The sequence below is a fragment of the Xyrauchen texanus genome, chromosome 28 (genome assembly GCF_025860055.1).
Source record: "Xyrauchen texanus isolate HMW12.3.18 chromosome 28, RBS_HiC_50CHRs, whole genome shotgun sequence".
NCBI lineage: Eukaryota > Metazoa > Chordata > Actinopteri > Cypriniformes > Catostomidae > Xyrauchen > Xyrauchen texanus.
Genome location: NC_068303.1, coordinates 33506677 through 33534628, shown reverse-complemented (window position 1 = coordinate 33534628; position 27952 = coordinate 33506677). Strand labels below are relative to the sequence as shown.

General features: G+C 38.0%; 1 protein-coding gene across 1 annotated transcript; it reads right to left on the bottom strand.

Moving 5' to 3' along the window:
* Positions 1–461: 461 nt before the first annotated feature.
* On the bottom strand, positions 462–24873 carry LOC127622509 (rho GTPase-activating protein 20-like). Its single transcript, XM_052096609.1, has 15 exons — positions 24720–24873; positions 22165–22366; positions 18079–18164; positions 17838–18008; positions 12144–12308; positions 7874–7915; positions 7065–7149; positions 6808–6861; positions 6367–6415; positions 5952–6103; positions 5096–5257; positions 4858–4967; positions 4202–4382; positions 3331–3439; positions 462–3005 (listed from the first exon to the last, which is right to left on the bottom strand). Exons 2-15 carry the CDS (start codon positions 22207–22209, stop codon positions 1789–1791), a joined length of 2628 nt encoding a protein of 875 aa, XP_051952569.1. The 5' UTR covers positions 22210–22366; positions 24720–24873; the 3' UTR covers positions 462–1788.
* Positions 24874–27952: the final 3079 nt, after the last annotated feature.

Genomic DNA, 27952 nt, shown 5'->3' with positions numbered 1-27952 from the left:
CTAGTCAACAACATGCAAGTCCACCAGCTAGACCAGCACCAAAATAGCCTTAACTAGCATTACACCTTAAGAAATCTAGCACACGGATGTGATCTAAATGTTTCAGACCCGCTAAGAAGATGATCAAAGAAACAGTGTTCTAATACCTGCCATGAAAGTGTCTTGATAAGAATGTTTCGGAAAGCTGCCAACAACACTACCCTTATACAGACCAATGTGAGCGAGTGCAAAATACTCTAGAAAGCGTGCTAAACAAAAGACCTCTGACACACTGCAGTCTGATTCTCAGTAAGGCTGAAAAAGGAGGAAATTGGGGCACGTCTATAACAAGGCTAGTAAGGCAACAGACCAAATTCAGCAAAAAACCAAATCAGTCCACATGATCTTTGACTTCCTCTCCAGCAGAGAACAAGTTGTTCTGCATGACATTTTGTTCTCTATGTTACGCAACCCTTGCCAAGGATGGGGAACAAGGGCAATACAAGTGGCATCTGTATGAAAGTTACTGGGTTCCTCAAAATATGAGTGAGTCAAGGCATTTATGTTGGTATCCCAAAGGAACTTAATAAAGACTTAATAAAACTTAACAGCTATTTGAGTCAACAATGTGGTCTAAAGTCTAAGATTCTTTATTGTAGTGAAATAAAGAGTAGCAATAACACAAAACTTTGCAATATACAGCTATACATACTGACTATATAAAAATTAATTAATCTTGTTACCACTGTAAACTATTTTACTATATTATACAATTTACTTATTGTAAATGGTCTATTTACATAGCTTCATACTGGCAAGAGTTTAAAAGTAATCCATCCAAAATGAAAATTCTACTTTTTCAACCTTATGTTGTTCCAAAACCATATAACTTTCTTTCATCCAAGGATCACAATAGGACACGTTAGACAGATTATTATGGAATGACTGCCTATTCACTATTCACTTTCATTGCATCTTTTTTCCATACAATGCAAGTGAATGGTGACTGAGGTTCTCATTTGACTTTATTGAGTTTTACCAAATAAAGTTAAGTCGTATGGGTTTGGAACATAAAGGAATTTTCATTTTTGGGTGAACTGTTTCTTTAAAATTATTCAATATTAGCATATAAAATCACTGTTATAAGGTAACACACTCAATTATATAGGGGGAATTCACTCAGAGATTAGATCTGGTTGCACGCACTATCTGCACTGGTTTAGCTCCCAATTCACTAAAGAAATTTTGCAGATCATTCAGAGGTGCAAACGTGCCCACAACATCTGTGCTGAATGCAATTGGCATGCACAATTGCGATCTTGTGGGCCGGTTCAGAGCGCTATTTAGCGGAGGATGCACCAGACCACTGTGATCTGGCACTCTCTGCCGGGACTGAACAGCATCACTCCACGAATGTGATCCAGACACTTGAATCACCTCTTAAGCATGCACGCTTTAACATAATCTATTTACCAAAGTGTGCTTGACTAGACCGCATATCTGCATTTTGGCAGATAAAAATTCAGTTTTCCTTGGGTGTGCAATCAATATTGAGCCTAATTTACATAGAAAGAAGGCGTGTTTTTGCAAAAAAGGAATGACACTGATTTTATAGAAGCTAGATTGCAGATTTGTTTGTGAATAAGATGCAGGTTTTTTTCACTGAAATACCACATGCAAAAGTGGTGCAACTGTTTAGTGAATTCTCCCCTATGTGTTATTATGTCAAATATTTAATCTTAACAGTCGCACGTTACGTTTAAGCTGTGCTGAAAGGAGTTAACAGCATGACAATTAAAGAAGAAACACTCACACATAAGATTCTTTTGCATAGGAGAACTCCACAGACACATGTTGACTACACCTGCGTGACACTCTTTCATGCCTTGACTGGGACACTGACTCTGACATGGCCCTCTGCCGGAAAGAAACCAGCTGTGATTCATCTAACTGAACACTTTCTGTAAATGTGTTTTCTGTGGGTTCATTAACTATGTTAATGTCCAATAGGTAGTCATTCATAGAGATGGGACGAGATTTCCTGCCCAGCTCTCGGGCATGTTGGACTGTCATAGCCCCATACTGTGGGGGGGCCGGTTGGGCTCCACTTTGCAGCGCCTGCTCATAGGATGGGGGGCTGCACGGCATACGACTGTCCACCTGCTGGAAGACTTCGATGGCAGAGAGAGGCCGTCGGCGCCGAACAAGCTCAATAGAGTGCTCTGCCTCGTTTTGAGAGTCCTCTTGGAGAGTTTCACATGGCAAGAAAACTTCCTTCTGGGAGTCCCCTTTCTTCAGACTCCCTCTGTTAAATGCAAAGTTTCCAAGGCTTTTGGTCCTCATTGAGAGGGATCGTCGATTCACTTCCAGGTCTCCTTTAGCAGGATTAGCTCTAGGCTTGATTATAAATGATGAATGCCTTGTAGACTGACTTTTGCAAGGGCTTGCAGGGGATGGCATAGGTGACATGCTTATCGATTTCTCTGAGACATTTGAGGAGGTACTATCTGAGGAACAGAAGGATGGGCAGGAACCAGCCATAGATGCAGGAGAAGACACACTAATGGGCAAGTCCATGTTCATGTTCATACTCCCAACCAGTTTTTTGAGGGATGGCGTGGAGCTTCTGTTCTCACGCCAGTGGAGATGCAGAAAAGAATCATCGGAGTTCTGCTTCTTGAGCAGTTGGTCTTCAAAGTCTTCCTTCTCAGTGGAAAAGTCGTCATGGCTGCGAGCTAGCCCTCTTAAGCCTGTCATGGTTTCTGAAGGGAAGATGGAGGGCTCCGAGCACCGCCGATTTAAAGGTTTTGTGAAAGCATCAAATATGATGTCAGAGGAACACGATTGAATGTCAGAGCGTCCCAACTTTCTTAAGGCTAGGCTTCCATGTGGCATAATGTTGTCATCCTGAGTATGTCGCTCAGCTTCCACAAAGTCACCATCAACATCAGGATCTGTGCTGTCGTATGCTGAGTCATGCCGTTGGACATTGAAATTAATATTGGGTGGCATCAAGGATGCTGAATCTGTTGAGGGTGAATACATGTTAACGACATTTTTTTTTTCCAATTGCAAAGGTGCTAACACAACATGTGCATTTTATAATGGTAGTTTGGTGTAGTTTCTAATGATACTTGAAGTTGTTGGCCAATCTCAAAATCATAAATGAAGCTACAAGATTTTATGCTTTTAAGTAATGTACCTCACATGATCTGCTGGAATACAGCTTAAAATGGTTTCGTGAGGCATCAGAAAGAGTCCATCAGTGATGACTAGATCTTAATGGTCATATAGGAATGATAAATTGTAGTGCAAAAGTGTGGATTTACTGAATAATTAAAGTGTATGTACCCAATGTGTCTATAGATTCCTGCTCCTCAAAATCCCCAAGTAGAGTCAAGATAGCATGTCCAAATACTTCACAGCAATTCTCAATTAGGAACTGGATAAGTCTTGTGACCTACAAACAAAAAGGACATCATTAATGTCTATTTAATATAATGTAAAGCAATGTGTTTTGCTTGCAACTCTCAAGGAGTACCAAATGTTACAGTGCTTTTTGGTGTTGTGGTTTCGTTTGCATCTAAAACCGCACCATGCTTATGACAGTAGCAGATTAGTCAAAATGAGACCGCAGAGGTGTACCTTTTCTGCCCAATTTCGAATGGCCAATTCCCAATGCGTGCTAAGTCCTCATGGTGGCATAGTGACTCAAACTGGCTGTCAGAGGATGAATCTCAGTTGCTTCCATATCTGAGACAGTCAATCAGTGCATCTTATCACGTGGCTTGTTGAGCACTTCACCACGGAAACGTAGCACATGTGGAGGCTCATGCTATTCTCCGTGGCATTAACGCACAACACACCATGCGCACCACTGAGAGCGAGAACCAAAGTGACTGTACCCACCCTAGCAACCGGGCCAATAGGTTGCTTAGGTAGCCTGATTGGAGTCACTCAGCTCGCCCTGGATTTGAAGTTGCGACTCAAGGTGTAGAAGTCAGCGTCTTTTCTGGCTGAGCTACCTTTTTTTTTTTAAAGCATTTTGAGATCACATGACACTGATCCAGTCTTTACTTTTAAGCAAAGTTCTTCCTTTAGTGTCGCCACAGTCAATGCGCACCCCAGAGAAATCATTATGTTATATTATAATAACTACTCATGAGTTCCTTTAATAAGGCAATCTGTGATGTTTGTGAAAAACATTTTCCAAATGTCTGACCTTATCTACATCATCCACATCTAGGGGCTGGCTTTCACGATGCAGCAGGGTTGGGGCAATGCAAACTGCAAGGTTTTTGGCATCCATTTTGTTGGTTTCTGAATGTTGACTGATGTGGTGAAACAAGCATAGCAACTGCTGCAAGAGGAGCCTGTTTGCTTTGGGCAGCTTCTCGGCCATTCTGTGGGTGGAGAACAATATAGAACAAACATATTTTTTTCTTTTATCCACTAATGGTTAAAAACAGAACTGTCTCTCTGACATTTTGTGGTCAACCTTTAGTTACTAATTTCCCTATTTTCAATCTCTGAAAAGTCCAAAAAAAAAATCTGTACTGACATTTGGAAGCAGTGGAAAGTAAGGGACTTTCTTTAATCAGAATCCCCAACTGCTCAATGTTTCTATTTGCCATCCACTGTGAGGCTACTCATTCTGGCCCAGCCAGGTTTTTGCTGGTTAGTGCTGGTCTGGAGCTGGTCTAGCTGGTGGACCAGCAAAATTTAGCTGTTGAAGCTGGTCGACCAGCATGGGCTTTCTTGTGATGCTGATTAACCTAGTTAAGAAATTTGCTAGCAAACTTTCTATACTAGCAACCATCTAAGGTGGTCTTTTCAGTAGGGTACAGTGAGTTTATTGCTAAAAGTCAACTTGCTTACCTCCAGAGCTCACTTTGAATGTCCTGCGTCCTCTCTTTCTCCAAAGCACTGATCCAGCTTTCATAGTGCTCAAATACCAGCAGACCTCCAGGGAGATCCCTCAGGAAGATCTGTCATTATGTCAAAAATAAAGTAATGACTCACTATCTCAAAGACACATCAGATTTGCAAGAAGGGGTGTAGGCAAGAGACATATACTGTATAGGCAAAGGCAAGGCTTAGTGTAAACGTGTATTACTTTCAACAGTCCAACTAAGAGAGTCACAGGCAGGGCTTCCATGTCCACCTCAGCCCCAGAGTTTAGCTGATCTCTGAGAGCACTCAGGTTTCTGCTGTTACATGGGACTCTGAATACACCCTCAGTTAATGGACCCTTCCTGAACAACAGCAGGAAGATTTCCTAGTGGAAGACAAAAACATGAAATGTTAATCGTTCAGAGGCTTTAGAGTGTGACATTTCTGCGCCACTAGCGTCACCAATTCGAATTTAAAAAATAATCACTGTTATCAGATTCCAGAAAAATCCCTCCCGTTATCCATTTGTTGTACTGATAATCCTGCCCCAAGATGTTTGACTTCATAATATTTCATTGAATTTTAATTGCTTTCTCCACCTCTGAAATTATTTTCCATTTTTCAGGAGTAGAGTAGCCCTCCACAATTGGCTGCAAACTCTTGTATGATAAGCCCACTTCACAATCCAATGGGTTGCGCTTATTGTTTCATGCTGACTTAAATAAAAAGGAATCTTTTGCCTTTGCATATTTCTTTCTTTGCATGACATTTAGTTTCTAAGCTTTCGCTGCCAGCATTACACAGTAAAAGTTTTTTTGGGTTGGAATGTTTCTACGAAAACTACAAAACCTTTTTTATTTTTTCCAAAGCAATGCAAAATGATCTCTGTCAGAAATTTTGATTGAGGTGGCGATAAGATTAGCAAGAAACTGCCTGCCGTCTATCAAACAAACTTCACATTTTCTACTCTTTGCATCTGTGGTGGAGATGTTATAGAAGATAGTATACAGATTACTGTTAACTTGTTTAACTTGTAAGTTAAGTATACAATAATACATTGATACAATAGACTCCCGTACAGTTATTGGTTTGGGAAGTGTGGTGTCATCTTGGAGATGTCGTCCAAACAGCAAGTTCTTTGCATTGGACTCAAGGTTGGTCGGTACACTTGGATTTGTGGAGTTTCTCTTCAGCTTGAATGAAAACAAGCTCCTTTTGCTCCCGTTCTCTCCTGAGGATGAGAGAAAATGTCTTGAAGTCATTCTGCTTTAGATGCAAATCATTTTTTAGTTAAGTTGTACAGTTTAGACTATTTACAATTTTCTTATGATTTTTTTTCACTCAAATGACAACTTCATCTTCTGACTGTGTGTATCACACATTTGTTTTCTTGCACTTTTTTTTAAACACCCACTTAGTTTCATTTGGTAATTCTGGTGGGCGCATAATCAAACAAGTGGTTGAGAACAACCATTTTGACTGGTTCAAACTCACCAATAGGCTGCTGTGCATGTGCCTCCTGATTGGGGGTGGAGATTTTGCCCTGGAAACAGGCACGTGTTGGTCATGAGCACATGAAGTAAGAGTAGGGTGTGACTTTAATTACACATGTAAAATCACACTTCCACTTACAAATATGCAACAATTAAAACTTTGACAAAGAGACTTTTGATTATTTAATTGTCTTGCAAATGTGCTAATTTGTGCTGGTGTTGCCACCAGGCTTATTCTCTGACTCAATTAGCAAGTCTATCTTTGTCAACCAACTTCACCAGCTGAATATTGCTGGGCCAACAGCCCCAGACCAACATAAGCCAGTGTTGACCAGCATGGAAATTCATGCTGGTATAAGCTGGTCTTTCCAGCAGGGAAGCATTTGATAAGGGCATTAATATAAATATAAAGTGATGAATATGAGAAATGTTGTGTGCTCACATCAAGAGGCAACTCGACAACAGTGTCCATCCCAATTCCACTTAGAGTTTTATTCTGTAAGCCAGAGAAAGACAGCAGAGTAAATGCCAGTTTGGTATCTGTACCGCAAGCTTCGTTTCCATACACAGACCACAGCCAAGGACTTACACCATCTGAGATACAGTAAAAGCCATAGAAGAACAATATCCCATTCTAAGCATATATGCAGCTGATCACTAATGTTTATGTATCAGTATCACTGACAGAGGAAAGTGTACCGTGGTATTGCCACTCAACACCTTCATTAGGACACTGGGTGGTGGGGAAGTGCTGCCTGCTCTCGATCTTGCCTCTGCAGTTTTCCTACCATGATATTTGAAATTGATTAATTTGATATAGTGACACAGAAAGGAGTACACAAAATGTCACTTGAGTTACTCATACGAACAGCACAGCTGGTAAACATGCACTGAAAAAAGTAGCATCATGTTAATGTTACCACAATCTAACATCTAAAAATTACTTTTAATAAGTTTAATAAGTTTAAAAAAAAACTTTTATTAAAACCGTTCATTTTGATCTTACCTCATAAAGCAAATTTCTTAGATTACCTGACAAAAGTTTTTGTACTGTGTGCTAACTAAAATATGTATTAATTGCACACTCGTATGTTGTTAACCATCGAGACTTTGCGTTTATTTTTGTGCGCATTATTAAAATGAATATACTTCAACCTAGAGAGCAATTGATCAGCTGATGTTACAGTGGCTACCCGAAAACTATTTGGACACTACAGCCATACGTAAAAATTTATGAATGTCAAATTAACTGAATGTGAATTTAATCTCATAATGCATAGTGTAGCAATATCAAAAATGGCTATAGCAACATAAGTTTGTAAGATGCCACTCAGTTTGCCATTTTGTTATTTAATGTAAAAACATTCATACATTTTTAAGTGGGGCTTTAGTGTCCAAACGAGTCCAAATACTTTTAGGGGACACTGAATATTGCTTGTACAAAGGTAAGTGATTCTAATAGCTGACATGTAAAAAAACAGAGTTTGATGTACTGAATCACAGCTCACCTGTGTAGAGTGTCTAACCAGCGATCCCTCATCTCAGGCAGACTGCATGTAAGAGAATGGCATGGTGTGAGTTACTAGTCCACATTGAGAGAGCTCAAGAGTGCACACAGATGTTGTGAATATGAAGAGGCCACAAACTCTCGACCTCTTCACAAAAAAGAGGGCAGGAAAGTCTCAGTGAGTCATGGGGGCAGGAAGCAGCATCACTGCTACAGCTACCACTTCCTCTTTTCAGAATGTGGGTTGGTCGACAAGTGGAAAATGTATCTGTATGACTCTTCTGCAGTTTACAGTTGCAAGGTAAGTTAGGATCAATAAAACACTAGGCTATGAGGAGTGTGAAATGATCACACTAAAAAAAAACATCTCTATCCATATGGGAACTGGCTCCCCTAGTTGATCCTGGTTTCAACGAAGTTTTCTTTTTTTCTTCATAAACATCATCTTGTGGATTTTTGGGTTTCTTGTCAAAGACACTTTCACATTTGGCTTGCTCATTGGGGGCCTAATTGATGGGGGCATGATTGTTGGTGCCAGATGGGCTGGTTTGAGTATAACTGCTGATCTCCTGGGATTTTCACACATATCAGACACTACAGTTTACTCAGAATGGTGCTAAAAACAAAAAACAAAGAGGCAGTTCTGCCGACGGAAATGCCTTGTTGATTAAAGAGGTCAACAGAGACTGGTTTGAGTTGACAGAAAGGCTACGGAAACACAGATAACCACTCTGTACAATTGTAGTAAGTAGAATATCATCTCAGAATGCACACATCTGAACACATCAAACTTTGAGGCAGAGGGGCTACAACAGCAGAAGACCACATTGGTAACTTTATTAGGACCATAGTGTTCCTGATAAAGTGCCCAGTGAATGTTTAAATAATTACACATCCATTTTCTGCAAACCTATATGAATTATGCACTAAATATTTGTTATAAATGTTATAAGCAGTTTCAGCTGTTTTGCTAATTTAGGCCAACCACAGATTTAGAGCTACACCATTCCTTTAGCCACACACCCTGTCTCCAAAACCCAGCCCTCCAAAGACATAGTCAACTCAATGTCAACACACCCTAACATGTAAAATGATTGTAAGGTAGAAAGCATTTCTGATTGGCTAAAAGGGGTAGGCCACTCCCTGTGACTCTTACTGGCTATTTTCTAAATGTTTATTCACTTTCTTTGAACTCATTGTTTCCCAAGAGCTGTAGTAGGCATATTATTGGAAGGCATCTGCTGGTTTTGAAAACATGTGATTGAACTCACAGATGAGTTACACTATTCTTGTTTTACTAACTGCCCTTTAATGATGATGGTAATTTGCCACTGATTTCCTTTTCCCTTTTGTCTGAAACCACACAATGATGCCATGTAAAGTTCCATATTTAAATTGAACAGCAGAAGTAGCTGTCATGTAACTGTAATACATGAGGGAATTCTAATTTGATATAATTATATAATAATTCTAATCATATTTCTCGTTGGTTCAAACAACTCACATTACCCGTGAGAACAGCTATCCACTTTCCACCAACCACTTTAAAAAGCGTCAAGACTCACCTACTCGTATATCTCACAATGACTTCACATGACTCACAACTTCCTTATACACCTGCTGTACAATTGGCCTGCTCTTGTTGTCATGAACATGCTCATGTATCTTACACTAACTGTATAATCCTTTAGATATCATCCAAGGAATAACCAACATGCCTTTCATTGACCCTTTGTTACATGGTCGTGTCTAGATAACAACAATCATGCTGCATTATCCTCCTCAACTCTAGTACTAACCCTGTCCCTTGATAAGTAGCAAATGCACTCTCAAAAGAGTTTCTGCAGCACAAGGGTTACCAGCTAGACATTACATCACCATTTTTTGTGTAATACATAACAGGGTAATGTCGAAATGGCAATGCTGTGGAAATGTGCACATATTTGCTAGTACTGAGGGTTAGGATTAGGGTAAAGGTGCCAGTTTACCTCTGGATCTGAAGAAAGATCAAGTGTGACGTATATTCAAACCAAATCTGGCCAAAAAGGTGTTTTTGAGTTTGTTGAAGTGGTTCAAAACAGCTTGAAAATGCAAACTTTCAGAAAATACCAGCTGTTAAACACCTTCTTACTGCCATTAATTCACGTCATCTGTGGGTGAGATCCACCTACATTGAAGCCAACTTTTTCCTGTTGTTTTGCCGCTCAGTTGAGATCAGTCAACATGAACACACTAGAGTGCAGAGCTGCACAGCTGGTCATAACATACCTACATTTGTATGATTGTTCATGTAGGCCCTTACAAAAATCGAGAGAAACATGTTGCAAATTTGCCACTGATTATTTTCACATTCAAATGAGCTTTGTAAAATGAGCATTTTCCATTGTTGCTAAAGGTTTGCTACAGGATAACTACTTCTGGTGGAAATCTACAAACTCCTGGCAAACGTTTGCGGTGAATCACAAGTTCATTTCCAAATGTGAAAATAATCAGTGGCTAATTAGCATAAAGTTTGCGTTAAATTTGCCATAAACTCTCTATTTTTGTAAGGGGAGACATTTTACTGGTATACCATATGGTAGGCCATATAGCATGTTAGCATTAGCACCATGTAAGCACAACCCATTGCACATACTGCATATATATTACTTGAAATCATCATTCACAAACACTTTATTATGAACACTATGGTCTTAATAAAGTGTCCGACATGGTCTTCTGCTTTTGTAGCCCATCCACCTTCAAGATTCGAAATGTTGTGCATTCTGAGATTATATTTTGCTCACTACAGTGTAGTTATCTGAGTTACCATAGCATTTCTGTCAGCTCCAACCAGTCTGGCCATTCTCCTTTGATCACTCTTATCAACAAGGCGTTTCTGTCCACAGAAGTGCCTTTCACTGGATATTTTTTGTTTTGAGCAGCATTCTGAGTAAACTCTAAAGGCTGTTATGTGTTAAATCCCAGGAGATCAGTAGTTACAGAAATACTCAAACCAGCCCATCTGGCACCAACAATCATGGCATGGTCAAAATCACTAAGATCACATTTTTTTCCCCATTCTGATGGTTGATGTGAACATTAACTGAAGTTCCTGACCCGTATCTGCATGATTTTATGCACTGCAATGCTGCCACGCAATTTGCTTATTAGGGAAAAATCAAGTAAAAATTCTGCTCACAAAGTCACCAGAATTGAACGCTTTGGTGCTCTTTTTTAAAAAATTAATAAATTAATAAAATTCTCCCAGGCTGGGAGGGGCTGTGCCCCAGTAATGATACAATTGTAGAAACTCGCCTGTCTACACATCACCATACAGTATATCAGATTTAGGGTTGGGGTTTGGGAGAATGCCACAAAGTTTCACAGGATGACGGTTGCCGTATAGACACGACCAATGTTAAGAGCTGGCGAAAAACCTCTAGGTCCAATCTGATTGGCTGACTGCTATGCAATTGTAGTTGTCAGGATGCACACAGTTTCATCCGTCTGCTAGGACTTTATTCATTTTAATTAAGCAGGCTTCTACAATGAGCACTTCTGAGCAAGAAGTAGCAGCTGTATATGACGTTTGTTCAGTTCATTTCATTCAAATCTTTGAAAGACATTCAAAAGTTATGTTTGAGACATTTATTGTACTAGCAAGTAAACAATATTCTCAAACAACTGTATATTCTGCTTAGCTTCCAAAGTTTTTATGAAATAGTCATAACATTTTACTTCTGGACAAACGGATGGATTACCAACTGGGCCAAATCAACAATGAAAATGGAAACCAAACTCAACAACTTTTGGGCATGAAAAAAAACCCACCGCCGTTCAACAACTTTAGGCAGGGGCCCTTGAGATAATTGGCCCTGGGGCCTTTGCAAGTCATAATCCGTCCCTGTGGACAGACAGAAATTCTGACCACAAAGTCTTTGGTGTTGTCCGTAGCACTTTTCAATATTTCAACGAGCTACTACTTATTTGCATACCGGTCTACTATTGGGGAAGCATCGATTTCAGATTTACCTACCATTAAATGTGACTGTTGTTGGTCGCTTTATGTATTGGACATACAGATTTCCTATCTGAGCAGACTTTTCTTGACCAGAATAAGCTGCCATGTGGACCATGCTTTTTGTTGATTGTCAAAAGACTGGCTCAGCAAGACTATTATGAGCTTGACTTGATGTTCAGAACATGTTCAAAATAAAATTTTATGTAAAGAGACAGTCATGGGATAACACGAACATGCTCATTCAAAGACCTCAGTCCAAGAAACTCACCGGAACGACACCAGGAAGAGAGAGACAGACCAGGCCAATACGATGGATGTCCTTAAATCAACACCTGTATTTTCATCCTCTGCCACTTCAACATTATTTTCAAAGCTGGAAACCCACAGGTCCTTCAGATCAATCTTATGTTTCAGTCTGTAACTTGCATTTGACCTGTACACACAAAGATCCCAGACTTATTGTCTTTTTATGTTCAGTATTATGGCAATGTGTTTTCCAAGCACACTGAAAAAAAGGGAAAGCAGCTCTATTGAAAACCCTAAACCAGTACACTTGTAATCAACTTAATAAATTTAAGTTTAAGATGAGAACATAATTATATTGCATAAAGGTCTCAACTTAATTTAATTAAGTACAATCCATATATGTTTACTTAATACAATTGTGTTGGGACTATGTGAATAATATTAATTTCATTAATGCATTGCTGAAACCAGGCAGGGGATTTCCAGTTCTATCGGGAAGACTTGCAGACTTGAGTGAAATTTAAGATGACATTTATTTTATGAATATAAAACAGAAATGTAATGTCTCTCTTTGGCGTAAGATGGTGGTCCAGAGAAGTTGTACTCAAAACCGTCATATCTTGCCGGAGATAGGAGGCAGGGGCAAGGAGCCAACCCCCGTGCAGGACGGGACTCAATTGGTGGCGGTGGGGTGGTGGAGGTTAGCATACTGAAACAGCAATGTGATAGATTGTGAGCAGACTTATAAAGCAATGGTTTACATGTGATTGGCTAGGAGTTACCTAGTTAATGGTGCGATAATGTACAGCTGCTAGTCTTCTCACTAGAACAATGCTGCACTTACACTTCCCAGCATGCTTTGCTTGCAGGGACTGGATTGGGAGAGTACATTTTAAAATGAAGTATTTTAATGTATTTCTTTGCAAAATTTAACAAGGAGACTTGTTAGTGTTTAATGTTCTGTTATGTCATATTGAATTTTTTTGGAGGTTACCATTGTGGTGAAGAGTGGATCTAATGGTTAGGTCGAGGTTGTGTACATTACTACTATTGTTTTTCTCTTGAATCAAATATTGAGGGGTCATCAGTATAATGAGTGATTGGGGATCTGTAAACTCTACGCACCATACTAGTTAAATAGTACAAAATACAGTTTTTATACATATATATATAAAAATATATTATATATTATACGCTGTGTTTGTTGATAGCTAGCAACAAGCTATATAGAGTTATTTGAACAAATCAAATTTAAGTTAGGTTAACTTAATGCATTAAGGTTTTTAAGGAGTAGAGCCTACATTTTAATTCCTATCAAAGAAAAGTTTTCATTTTGTTGACCCAATGTCCACAATTGAATTAATTTAAACCAAAAATAACACATTCACTGTTGTGTGTGATCTTTTATTCATAATCTACGATGAGCTGTTTAACCATACATTCTCTGTACAGTATGCCAACCACACAATGTCCTTCATTGTCCTCACTTGTGTTTCTCTTCTCCTCCTCCTCCTTTTCCGGGCGGAGGTAGAGCCGTAGAAGGCTCTGGGACGGAGCCGTGGAAGGAGGAGACTGGGAAACAGAAGCCTTTCTTCCACGGCTCCGTCCCAGAGACTTCTATGGCTACACCTCCGCCCGGTAAATGTTCAAGATTCCTTTGAACATTTAATCTCTTAGCCAGTAAAACGGTGTACTTTCTTTTTGTCTAACAGTTCAATTGCCTGTTTACAGAAACGTATTTCACAGCAACACACTATGAGTGTTTCTTTTTGAAACCCTCCTCCTCCCCAGCACCCCTGGTCTAGATCTGTTTCAAGGGGATTGTTTGTATGTCTAATTGTGCAGCAGCATGTCTTACATGTTTAAAATAGCATGTCTGTGTATATTCTAGCAGTAGCAATTCTTCATACTTGCTCTGCAGTATTAGCATATCTACTCCAAAAAATAACCTTATTTAAATAAAACTTCTTATATCCATCATAAAACCTTAAATTTATTCATTAAGATGTTTAAAACTGAATGGTAAATTATATAGTTTAGTGGTCATTATACATAAATATATGAATGCAGAATGCTGCGATTGAACAATCAGAATCAAGTATTCCAGAAAGCTGTGTAATAAATTAAGTTCTGTACTTGTATGAATAACTATGAATCATATTGTAACGATTTGTTTGATTAATTTTCAATGATGGAAAATATGTAATGTATTTAATATGTATTATTGAAACAGGTAGCAGTTACATTTTATGCTGTAAAATGTAATTAACATAAAACATAACTAATAATAATAATAATTATCAACATCATCAAGACTAACTTAAGTGAGACCTGTACCATACCTAGTTTCACTTATATTGATATTTTATATTTTACTTCATTATATTTTATATATAACAGCTGGTTGAAAGTGAAGAGTGAATGAAGCCTTATGAAATACTAGTATTAATTTAGATGCTACATTTACACTGCGAGCACAATTATTAGGCAAGTGAGTATTCTGATCTTATCATTATTTCCATGCAAATTTTCCAAACCATAAAACTTGAATGCTTATTGTATTGAATCATTTTCAGGTGATATATATTTGTGTAATGATGGAGGGTGTGGCGAAACTGACTAACACCTTATATCAAGGTGTGCATAATCATTAGGCTGCTTCATTACCAAAAAAGAGATTTAACTGGCACTGAAAAGTCAAAAATTGTTAAATGCCTTTCAGACAGATGCAACACTCTTGAAATATCTAAGCTATTGATGCGTGACCACCGGACAATCAAAAGTTGTTGCGAATAGTCAACTGGGGCACAAATATGCATGGAGAAGAAAAGGCGCAAATTAAGTACAAAGACTTGAGAAGAATTAAACATGAAGCTACCAGGAACCCATTATCCTCCAGTGCTACCATATTCCAGAACTGCAACCTACCTGGAGTTTCCAGAAGTACAAGGTGAAAAGTGCTCAGAGGCATGGCCAAGATCAAGAAGGCTGAAACACGACCACCACAGAATATTAAGTTGAAGCATCAAGATTGGGGAAAGAAATCCCTGAAGACAGATTTTTCAAAGGTTTTATGAACAGATGAAATGAGAGTGACTCTTGATGGACCAGATGGATAGGCCCTTGACTGGATCAATAATGGACACAGGGCACCACTTTGAGTCAGGCACCAACAAGGTGCAGGAGGGGTAATGGTGTGGACTGCTATCATTATGGATGAGGTGTAGTTAGAACTTTTTGAGTTGAAGATGGACTGAAACTCAACTCTCAAACCTACTGCCAGTTTTGAAAGTACTTTCTTCAAGCAGTGGTACAGGAAAAATTACTCAGCATTCAAGGAGGCCATGATCTTTATGCAGGACAATGCTCCATCACATGCATCCAAGCACTCCACTGCTTGGCTTGCCAGTAAGGGCCTCAAAGATGCCCAAATAATGAATTTGCCCCCTTCCTCGCTGGACTTAAATCCTATTGAGAACTTGTGGACCCTCCTCAAACATGATATTTACAGTGAGGGAAGACAATAGACCTCTTTAAACAGCATTTGGGAGACTGTGGTTGCTGCTTCAGCAAAAGTTGAACATGAACAGATCAAGAAACTGACAGACTCCATGAATGGAAGGCTCAAGTCAGTTACTGAATAGAAGGGTGGCTATTTTGGTCACTGAATATTTTTGAAAGGTCAAAAATGTTATTTAATTGTCATTTTGTGTTATATATGTGTTTCACTTTCTCTAAAAATTGAGAATAAACAATTGAAATGTATTTTTTTTTTTATTTGTCTAATAAATGTGCACACTTATATATTCCCCTATGAAAGACAAAACTCACATTTCCTTTTTTAACATTCATGTTTGAGGTTCAATAACATTTTGGATTGACTTGAAGCATCGTGGTAGTTTAACAATTAAATTTATCCGAGGAATACAATTTGCCTAATAATTTTCCATACAGTTTATATATATATACAAAAATGAAAGAAAGTGATAAGAGTGATGAGACAAGAAAAACATTAGAACCCTATAACAAAAAAAGACACTGTGCCATTACCAAGGTACTGAATGATTGTTATATTCATTGATGATACCGTCATGGTGCTCCAAGGTACTTTAAAAAAAAAAATGGTTTTACTATGACACATGTTAAAAACATGGGGTTATCACAGACCATGTCTAAAATGGTCGCTTTCAACATGCGCAAATGCTCTGGGTGAGATGGGAATCTGAGGTAAACTTTAGGAGAGTTATGATGATGTAAATAGAAAGGAAAATTTATTTTGCGGCTATACTTATATATTCACTAATACTTTATTTTGCATTACACCATGGTCTATTCGAATACTTGATTCTAATTGGCTGAAATGCATGCATTAAAACTGTTTAATGCACAGGTAGTTCCAGACAGTTTTAATCATCATTCTATATTAATGCGCCTACTCTGATGTAATGCATTTACATTGATGCACAAATTGTGAGTTGTGAGTTCCAACTAAGGATACACCTCCTGCATCTTCCGAATTCCTGTGAAATAAGGTTACATTCGTAGGCTGCATTCGGAGTATCCTACATCCTTTTTTGAAACGAGACAGCCTCTGTGACATATGCAACACTCAAATGCGACCTCTGGTGCATGCAACCTTTTGAATGAGACACACCCAGTGTCTACTTTTATCTTATTATCAGATTACCAGCAAACTTATTTTAATTTACAATACATTGTCAGTATCAATTCTTACTACTGTGATTGAGTATCCATCCATCCATCTTCAACCGCTTATCCAAAGTCGGGTCACAGGGCCGCAGCTCCATCTTCCCTATCCTGAGCTACATTAACCAGTTCTGACTGGGGGACCCCGAAGTGTTCCCAGGCCAGTGTGGAGATGTAATCTCTCCACCTAGTCCTGGGTCTTCCCCGAGGCCTCCTCCCAGCTGGACGTGCCTGAAACACCTCCCTAGGGAGGCGCCCAGTGGGCATCCTTACCAGGTGTCCAAGCCACCTCAACTGGCTCCTATTCGACTCAAAGGAGCAGCGGCTCTACTGACTGAGCTCCTCACCCTATCTCTAAGCCCGCTACCCTTCTGAGGAAACACATTTCTGCAGCTTGTACTCGCAACCTAGTTCTTTTGGTCATGACCCAGCCTTCATGACCATAGGTGAGGGTAGGAATGAAAACTGACCGGTAGATCGAGAGCTTTGCCTTCTGGCTCAGCTCTTTTTTCGTGACAATGGTGCAATAGAGCGAGTGCAATACCGCCCCCGCTGCCCTGATTCTCCTGCCAACCTCCTTCTCCATTGTCCCCTTACTCGTGAACAAGACCCCGAGGTACTTGAACTCCTTCACTTGGGTCAATACCTCCTCCCCTACCTGGAGTATGCACTCCATCGGTTTCCTGCTGAGAATTTCCTGTGATTGAGTATAACTAGGGGAAATTGTGACTTCCTTCAAGCCAAATTACAGTTCATTTAATTTGTTTTCATTATCTTATCGACACTCAGCAGGGTAATTTTACTTAGTCAACACTTAACCAATGAATTGCAAAAATGTAATTTTAGCCCCATGTAAATTTGACCTTTCTGTCGGGGGAGTCCCATTACATCAAAGGTGATTGCCATTTAAGGTTAAAAGCAACTGTTAGTAGGCCTACATTAGAGTTTGCATGGATATGTTTATGTGTGTGTGTTTATGTTCGAGCAGAACTGATTTCCCATATCTTACTTGAGCTTGGCAATGACCAGGAAGTCACTGAGGAGGAAGAAGTGTCTTTCCCTGGCCTTCGGCCCTTCAGTCAGCTGAGCACATTCATCCAGAATCAGTTCTGAGTTCTCATTGGTCAATCCCAGCACGAAGGGACACTGATCCACCGCCACCAGACATTGAGCTTCCTCCCTGAAGAAAAACATGCTCATTCAAAATGACCAATTGAATTATAAAATAATTTAATTAGGCATCCACATACCTTATCGGGTTCCAAGTAATCCCTAAAGCCTTCCCCAGCACTAGGTTTGGTGCAGACTGTCTCCTCTGTGCCAGACTACGCAGGTGCTGTTTAAAACAATCATTGTTTTATTAATTGTTCGTTAGATTCATTTTAGAAGTTTAATAGATTTTTTAAAGATTAATTCAGCAGCAACAAATGATCTAAATCATGCAAAATTAGCAGGATTTACTTCTTTACTTTCTGACAGCCACACAGACAGAGTGCTAGTTCAACCTCTATGGCTTACCTAAAGTCTAAAGACTGAACAAAGAGAATGACCTGTCAATGTTGTCAGCATCCAGTCAGTTTACATGCCATGAACGAACAGAATTATACAATTTAAGACATGAAATGGTGCTTCTGTTGCCATAGTAACCATGGTCAGTAGAGATGGTAAACATGCTGACCTTTAAGAGATGTGCAGGTTAACTTGTCCTAAAGGCTCAATACTGGATCAGAGCAGTGTTTAAGTGAGACTTAAATGGTCATGAAGCAACTGCACACCAAAGGTCATATGATAAGATTTGTAGAAATAAACTTTAAAATGCATAACAGTGATGCAAGGATATTTCATAGAGATCAAGAGATTCAGTGTTTTGTTTTGTATGTTTGGGGTCACCCACTTAAGGCCTGATTATTTTGGTTTGTACAGTCACCATCACACTCACTCCTGTCTTTACATAACTGCTTTGTGCACCTCCTGTTGGCTAAATGAATGAAACATCTCTATACATTCAGCATCAAATGTTGGATTTACTTTAAAAAACCAGCCACAGTTAAGTTGTATGAACCAAAGAAATCCAAGTTAGTGTACATATTATTACTATTATGTTAAGTTTACTTGAAAATAAGCTTTGAACTTACATAGATTACATTTGAATTATATAACTCATTACAAGTTACAAGTTATTTTCATAAGCTGTAAGCCATAATCATCAAAATTATATCAAATAAAGGCTTGAAATATCTTACTTTGCTTGTAATGAGTCTATATAATATATTAGTTTCACCTTTTAAGTTGAATTACTGAAATTAATGAACTTTTGCACGATATTCAAATTTTTCGAGTTTCACCTGTATGTGAGCTATGAACTAATTTAAACTGTCCTTATTGTACATTATTAGGTAATGAATTGTATAATGGAATTAGTCGCGTTTGACAACCATTATAAATTAGATAAATGACAAATAACATGATTATTTGTTTGAATAAATTCTCCACCATTAAAATCGTTATACAACGTCTTGTTGTATCCGCTCACAATTTCTACTGTAAGGAATTCGCTTTAATTATGATTACAAATCTCCCGCTCAAAATGAGTGCATATTTAATCATGAACGTTTATATCTTGAGAATAGTCCAAGAGTTGTCATCAGCTTCCTCCATGTAACTAAGCGAGCGTTTGCATACCAAATTTGACATTCTTTCATTAATATGGTACTTGTAGGTAACAAAACATGAAAATCCCTGGTTACAAATCATACATGTTAATTCTTTGGTTATACAACATGGATAAAACATTACACACATTTTAAAGAGGTACATCGGGCTATAATCATTCATTTGTCAATTATACAAGTTACCACAGTTAAAAGCAGTTGTCAGAATTACCTAGAAAACCTACTAGGTAAAGTACTGTGACTTTGTGTAGAATGTTCCTGTATTTAGGAATGTCCTTTTTAAGATGCTGTTTGCTGAACAATGATCACGATGTCACGTGATCTGATGATCTAAGTGTAGCAAACTGGTTTATATTGGAGGACAGAATCTTGTGTGTCCAGAGTCTCTCGGGAACTCCAAGAGTGTGTGTTCTGTCTTTTATTGCTTCAACCTTTGAACTTAGGGCCTCTTTGCAGTGAAGTTTTCAAGTCATATGGGATCTAGACAAGTCTCTTAGTATTGTTGGCCAGATGTGAGATTTACTGGCACCTGAAGTCTTTCCATTTATGATGTTATGGAATTCCAGGATTAAGAATCCTAGATTGAAATCATGTCGTTTCAATTCTTCTGCATGTATAATCCAACAGTATTATTAAATAAAGATGAGAGAAAGGTGGAAATTCATCTGGCTCCTGCCTCATTTTCACAAGAGAATTAAATAACCTGTCACATTTATATTAGTTTAATATTTTGTTCTCTTATGCAATAACATTCATACATTTTGAAGTGTTGCTCAAGTATCTACATACTTTTAGGGCCACTGTATAACAGTGGATCAGCTATTCTTTAGTTTATTAAAATTGTTTTTTTTTAAGTCAATATGTTTATGCACATTTTCCTGTATAGTTTACGCACAAATAATAGCAGCCAGAAGTTTCAGAACTAAGCATGTTGAATAACAAACAAACATGAATTTCAAAAATGATTGTGCACACTGTCATTGCAAACATAATTAATTATGCATTCAAGTAACAATTATGCATTCACTTCAAGAGCCAGTTTAATATTAAAATATCAAAAGGGTTCAAGAATCTTGACATAAGTCCCACTAGAGTCCAAAACAATTATAGCACAGCATGCATTATTTAGTATTTTGTATTCAGTTATTTAGTATATATTTATGCAAAATGGCATAATCACAGAGCACTCCTGGAACCTTTTGCTGCACTATTGCATTCTGGGGCAATTATGCGGCCCAAACAATGAGCACTTGTTCATGCAGCTATTGAAAAACAAGTCTGTCATATAGCATGGAGCCAATTTATCAGTCTGTCTGAGATTGGCAATGAACTCTGGCAGCAAAAGTGAAAAATGGGCACTTTATTAATAGCAAAGTTCTCTTTATTACTAAATGTTAATTGGTTTTAAGACCCAGCAATATTCTTGACTGCATGGTAGTCTGCTGGCAAGCAGTTACGTCAAGCAGGACTTCATATCGCTTCACAATTTCCCACTGTAATCACTGATAAAAATCACAGTTTTTTCATGAAAAAAGTCACTTTTGAATGTTAAATCATTTTAATGAATAGTTAATTAACTAAATCTATCTATCTATCTATCTATCTATCTATCTATCTATCTATCTATCTATCTATCTGTCTGTCTGTCTGTCTGTCTGTCTGTCTGTCTGTCTGTCTGTCTACTGTATATACATATATATATGTATGTATATATATATATTTGTATCACTCTCCGATAATACTATGGTAAAAGCATGTAACTGCATACTAATAAATGCTTATTCAAATGTTGTCTTTATATTAAAAATATGCCACTTCATTAATATGTTTACAACCTGTTTAGAATGTTTAGAAAGATGTTTAGAGTCTTCTACACCATGTATAATTTATTTTAAATAGTGTTACAAACTTGTAATAGTTTGTCTGAGAGCTAATTGTTAAATTCCATAATTTATACAAGAAAATGTAAATTATTATAAATTAAATAAACAGTCTGCTTGATATTAACTGAGGTACAATATATATTTAAAATTTATATTATATTTGTAATAGTCTGAAAAACAAAAAACAAACAAAATAATTATTCAATTAATATTCTTGTAATACACTCTGATATGATAATACTATGGTAACATCATGTAATTTCATACAAATAAATGCTTCATAATAGAATAGAACATTCAAATGTGTCTTTATATTACAAATAAAAAATAAGCCACTTGATACGGTGTATGAACCTTTCTATGAAGACCATTTCTATTAGAAATCAGGCATATAATGTCTGCTTCATATTAATTGAATTCCAGTGTATCTAAAAGTTTATTTTATATTTTTTTAATAAAGTCCAAAAAGATTGTACATTGTAATCATTTTAATGTAAATGTAAAAACATGCAAATGTTACCTTAAGAATTTATTACTACTTGATCTCACCCTAAAGAATGTGTTATTTATTTATTTACGTTATATAAAAATGTGGTGAACTAATGAGGTTAAGTTGCTTTAGTCATATTGAATAATGTTTTTAAATTGAATAAAATCAGTTAATTTAGATGTTACCACACAAAGTACATATTTGAGGTTACCTGACAAACCCTTTTGTATCGTTTTTTAAACCTAAGTCAGACCTTTTCTGCTCCTTGCATTAGAGCTATAGGCTACTCACTGGCTGTATGGAGGCAGTGGTACCATCATAACTTCCTCTCCTCATCTTGAGAGCTCTTTCTTCCTCTTCCAGCGTCCCACACTGTTTATCCTGAAGACATTTTTTCCTAAACAGGAGCCTTTCAGAGGAGTTCCCAGCACCTCAATTGCAATCCAGCCTGCAATGTATGCTCGCTTCTCTTGACTGGGCTCTTCAGCAGTGACTAATGAGGATGAGAACAATGCAGGAGAACAGAGAAAAAGTAGGAGGGGTGAGCGGTTCCACTTGACCTGGGCCGAACCTGCCCAATGTGGCAGCTACTTCTTTAGGGGTGTTCCTGACACAATTTGCTGTTGCCACTATCCTGTTTAAAAGCTAATGATGAAACCGATTTCAGCAGAACTTTTGACCTGACTGCAAATTCACAATGTGATCTTTCTGGTTTTACCACCTTATTCACTAAAGGAATTATGCAAATTCGGAAACTTAAACTTGTAGGTCAGTACTGAGTGCAAAATTGTAAAGGATGCATTACTGGGACTGTACTGTACAGATCCAGGTACCTAAATCAGGTCTTTAAAATGCTGAGAACGTCAGGATATATGTTAGTTTATAATGATCTTCCCCATCATTTGATGAAGTACTGTTGCCGAATCTATTGAAAATGTACAATAATTAACTCTCTTTTTGATAAAAAAAATCTATTTACTGCCTACTTTAGGTTAGCAGTAGTTAGATGTGCGCACCTAATCATATGATGTTAATTGTCTATGCCCTCGGTTTTCAAACTGGGAGGTGCCAGAGTGTGTCAGGGGAGGTGCGGAGATTTATGATAAATTCACCAAGTAAATTAAAAAATACATAATTACAATAAAAATGTATTGTCAAGATAAATTAAAATGAATAGTTTAATGGGCGTAATGATGTTTGTGCTGAAATGACTAAGGCTTCATTTAAATACTGACGGAGTAGCACTAAAGGCCTGTTCACACCAAATCTGTGAGGTTTTTGATAGAAGAACTTCCGACGAAACCGTCCGACGAAAGGTCTATTCACACCAAGACCATAACCATACAAATAAATAATTTTTCACCCCTGTACAGTAGGCGGCACTGTTGCTGTTCAACAGACATTTATAATTGTTTCCTGCCTAGACCATTCAACATTCAGCTGTCAATGCTATAGATTAATATATTGAATGCTGTTAAAGCATTTATTTACCTAATTTACTGTTTTATTATGTTCTCTCCGTGGTGCTGATTCATTTTAAGGAGTATACATATAAAGAATCTTTTTATGGGATGTTTTACTATGAGCATAGTGTAAGCAAATTGTCCTACCTTGCTGCTATTGAGAATATAACAGGAGATACATATTTAATAATGATTAAGACAAAACACCAGGCATTTTATAAAATATGAGGTATCATCACATTACATAATTATTATAAAAATAAAGTGTACAGCTTCTATATTATTAAATAATTATTATTTAGAGTCCTTATCTCATTGGTCAGTCTGTTTTCATCGCAGTCTGAATAAAAAAATCAGACCCCTCCCCATTCAAAAAAAACATTTGGATTGTTGCCGGATGATTTGCCGAACCCGGTGTAAATAGCGCTATGGGAATCCATTGTTTCCACAGCTCCTTCTAACGAACATTAGCACTGAAAATACGGATTTGGTGCGATTAGGCCTTGAACTGGATTGCGAGTGGTTAGTGAATCAGACCAGAAATAGAGATTGCTAATGTGACGTCAGCGTGACGTTTTACCAGTGGTGAACGCAAAGCATTTGGGGAATCCGCGGCACAAACAGTAGGCCCCAGACTTGATTGCATGGAGGGAAGAACGCAGTGTTCAAGATGCCGTCTTCCTGCTGTGTTATAAACTGCAATAGTCGTTCTCACGATAGAAGTGGCATAAAGCTTAAGAACGGAAAATACTTTTATCGTTTTCCAGCGTGGAAAAATAATAGTACAACTACAAGCCATGTTTCAGAGGTGACAAAAAGGCGACGAATGGCATGGATAGCAGCAGTAAGGAGGCCCAAGATTACCTTCGATAACACTCCACCACACATGATGGTGTGTTGAAAGCATTTTCACAAAGTTAAATTACAGAGTAATTGTAAATGTTATGTTGTGGGCAAATAACCAGCGTGTTTTCTTTGATTTAACCAGACCGTTAGATTTGACGTTAGGCCAATGTTAACTGTTAACTAGCATGAAATGGCTAGAAAATGAGCTTAAGGGGGCTTTCACACTAGCACTTTTGGTGCGCACCCCGGTTCGAATGACGTCAGAGTTCGGTTCGTTTGGATGATGTGAACGCTGTCTTCCGAACTCGGGTGCGCACCCGCGAACCGTACTCGGGTTCGCTTAAAAAGGTGGTCTGGGGTACGGTTCATGTGAACTCCAGTACGGTTCGCTGCTGATATGAACGCAATCGAACCAAACCGCGGAAGTGAACCGCTATTGATGACGTATAATGTGGTCGTCAGTCTCACACGCGTCACTTTCAAAATGAGCGGAAAGAGTTTACTTTCGTGCGTGCGTGTGTGTGTGTATACACTTACCTTGACGAAAAGCGGGATTGACGCACACGCACTGCAAGCAGAGAGATGATTTCTGCTTGCCTTCGCAAAAAGTGTCTTCGGCGGACAGCCCGCTGTCTTTTGAACGATTTCAATATTTTTGCGGCAGACAGACGCAAGTGTGTTTCTGTATCTTGATGTTGAAAACAAAACCAAAGGTTTAAAAAAAAAAGAAGAACAAATGTGAACCGAGCAAGTCTATTCATTGAATTTTGACGCCTTTTCATTTCGCGGTTATCAAGCAACAGGATTACGCACCAGCTGCAGCTTGATGACGCAAGCGTACCGCGGTTCGGATACAAATATATAATGTGAACACAGTCCATCGGGGGCAGGGGGGAGGGGGGAGCAATCGAACTCGGGTTCGGAACAGGCAATCGAACCAAGTGTGAAAGCCCCCTAAGTTACCAATGTACTAAAGCGTAACGTTAATCAGTTTTAAATGTTGTACATCTAGGCTACATAGCTATTTATTTGGTGACTGTGTTTGCAGGCAAACCTGCCTATGAAATGTTGGAGTGTGATCCTGACTGGGCCTGGGATATGTGGTGCCTTGTGAGGGGGAGGATAAGACTTTGCTGGATAAAATTGTGGTTGTGTGCTGTCCTTTGACCAATATGTGTCCAAGTATTGTTGTGAAGCCGTCGTGTTAGAATTATAGGCCCTACACCATGCTCACATCTAATATGTAAATATGTTTTTTTTTCTTTTTTTCAAAAGATTTTGTAATGTCACTTCTCACATGTAATGATTTTTAGCCATCTCTGTGAATAAAATACACAAAGACTGAATGAAATTCTGCCTCCTTTATCTGTATCTGGAAGAATTGTGCAAAATCAGTTTGGATTGCAATACACAATTACATAACTTAAGTGGTAGTAACAACCAACTTAATTTCAGTTTCTTTACATATTTAACATGTAAATACATTTAGATGAAGACATTTATAAAGAGTCCATAGAAAAGATAACTGGAAATGTATGAGGTAGGTTGTGGGTGATAAGTCACAGACATGTGCAAGCATCGCATTGCCATAACTCTTCTCTGGCTGGTGCGCTGCTGAATCCCACGCAACCTAAATGGAACCACTGTATAGGACAGTTCTGATTATCGCAAGCAACCATGTCTGCAAACATTCAGGCTGTCTGCAAAAGCACCACAACACAGCCTTTTCAGGTTGACCTCCCCTGACCAGTCACTATGCTCGTAAGAATCCAGTCCTTTGAGTCCCTTTATTTTCTCGTCATATCTCGTCTTTGCATTAGGATGTAGTTTTAGGCGGTATGGTCCGACAATGTTTTCTTTAGACCGCTGCATTTTGTAGGATTATATTCTGTTTTTCACGCTAATTTTTTTTATTATTTTCATGCCACTAGCCTGCTATGCGATGCCAGCCCATGTAAACGGGCCAAACATACCCATAATTCTTTGCGTTCTGATGACGTTGCAGCCCAGTTGGTCACATGTTTTAGCAATCTCTATACTGTGTTCAAAAGTGGTGCAACTTTTTAGTGAAAACTACACAGAACATGCAGTCTACCTTTAGGAACCTTAGGACTTTTATTAATGTTGTGACACTATTTAATTTTACTTCAGTTTCATTAATTTACGATTAGTTTACTTACATATATCTGTGCATATTAAGATGGGATATAAGAAAGTATTTTAACCAGGGATGGTTCTAGGGTCATTGGATTTTCAAGGTCTTAGCTCAGACCTCTGTGGTGCCCATAAATGTAACCTAAAAATATTACACACTTCAGCTTTAAACACTTCAATCCATGTGTATTTTTTTTGTCATAACTGGTCAAATCACACATGTATATCACATGTCATTCACAGAATCTGCACCTCTACCTAGTCTTTTTCCTATTTTAAATTGTAATGTGCAAATCAGTTGAGCTGAGTTGAATTACTTCATAGTGAAGTATCGCTGAGAATATAATAATGTATTAAAGAGCCCATATTATGCTAATTTACAAGTTCATGATTTTATTTTGGGGGTCTACTAGAATAGGTTTACATCCTTTTTCTGTTCAAAAAACACATTATTCACCTAGATATCACATAGAGATTGTGTCTGTTCCCCGAACTACCAAACACAAAACTCTCACAAAATAATTTAGAAAAATTGATTAAGGTCAAACTTAAACAATACTAAAAAAATTAAAGATAAACATCATATGAAGGTAGGGCTACTAAACATTAGATCTCTTTCTACCAAAGTAATTGTAATTAATTGTAAATTAAATGATTACAGATCATAGTTTGGATGCGCTCTGTTTGACTGAAACCTGACTTAAACCGGATAAATATATTATTTTAAATGAATCTACTCCCCCAGGTTATTGTTATAGACATGAGCCTCATCTGAAGGGTCAAGGATAAGGTGTTGCTACATTTTACAGTGTAGTTTTTGGTGTTACTCAGAGGATAGGATATAAATTCTTTAAAGTCTTTTGAAATAAAAATGCTTAATGTGACACCATCAGTTGTACATAATAATAATAAAAAAACTCTTGGTGACTTCAATATTCATATAGATAATGAAAATGTCACATTGGGATTAGCATTTATCAATATTCTCAACTTTCTTGGAGTCAGACAAAATGTGACAGGACCAACAGAAAATATCATTACAGTCTTCTCTAACACTCTTGATAGTGTCGTCCTCCCTTTGATTAAAGAAAATGAAAGAAAAATGACCTGCACCATGCTACAATGATCACACTCATGCTCTCAAGAGAACATCTCACAAAATGGAGCGCAAGTGGAAGAATACAAAATTAGAGGTATTTTGCGGTGCATGGAAGGATAGTGTTGGTAGCTACAGAGAGGCACTAAAAGCTGCCAGGTCAGCATATTTGAGCCAACTCATAGAAAATAACCACAACAATCCTAGGTGTTTATTCAGTATTCTGGCTAAATTGGTTTGGAATAAAGCCTCTACAGAACCAGATATTCCATCGAAGCACAATAATAATAACTTCATGATCGTCTTTACTGATAAAATTGAAATAATCAGAAATAAAATTGGAATTATACAATCATCTATCACAGTACCTCAGAAAACAGTGTCTCATAATTTTCCTCACAAACAACTTCAATCCTTCGCTGTCATAGGTCATGAAGAGCTATCAAAACTTAAAGAAACATCAAAAGCCACAACATGTATGCAAGATCCAATACCAACCAAGCTCTTAAAAGAGGTATTC

Bases quoted from the DNA above. Each gene is read 5' to 3' on its own strand.
- LOC127622509 (XM_052096609.1), bottom strand. From the start codon at position 22,209: ATGAGGAGAGGAAGTTATGATGGTACCACTGCCTCCATACAGCCA. The intron at 7,916-12,143 runs GTGAGTTTCTTG...TCTTACATGCAG, and splicing joins CTCTTCCTGGTGTCGTTCCG to TCTGCCTGAGATGAGGGATC. The intron at 5,258-5,951 runs GTACGGGAGTCT...GTCTTCCACTAG, and splicing joins CACTTCCCAAACCAATAACT to GAAATCTTCCTGCTGTTGTT.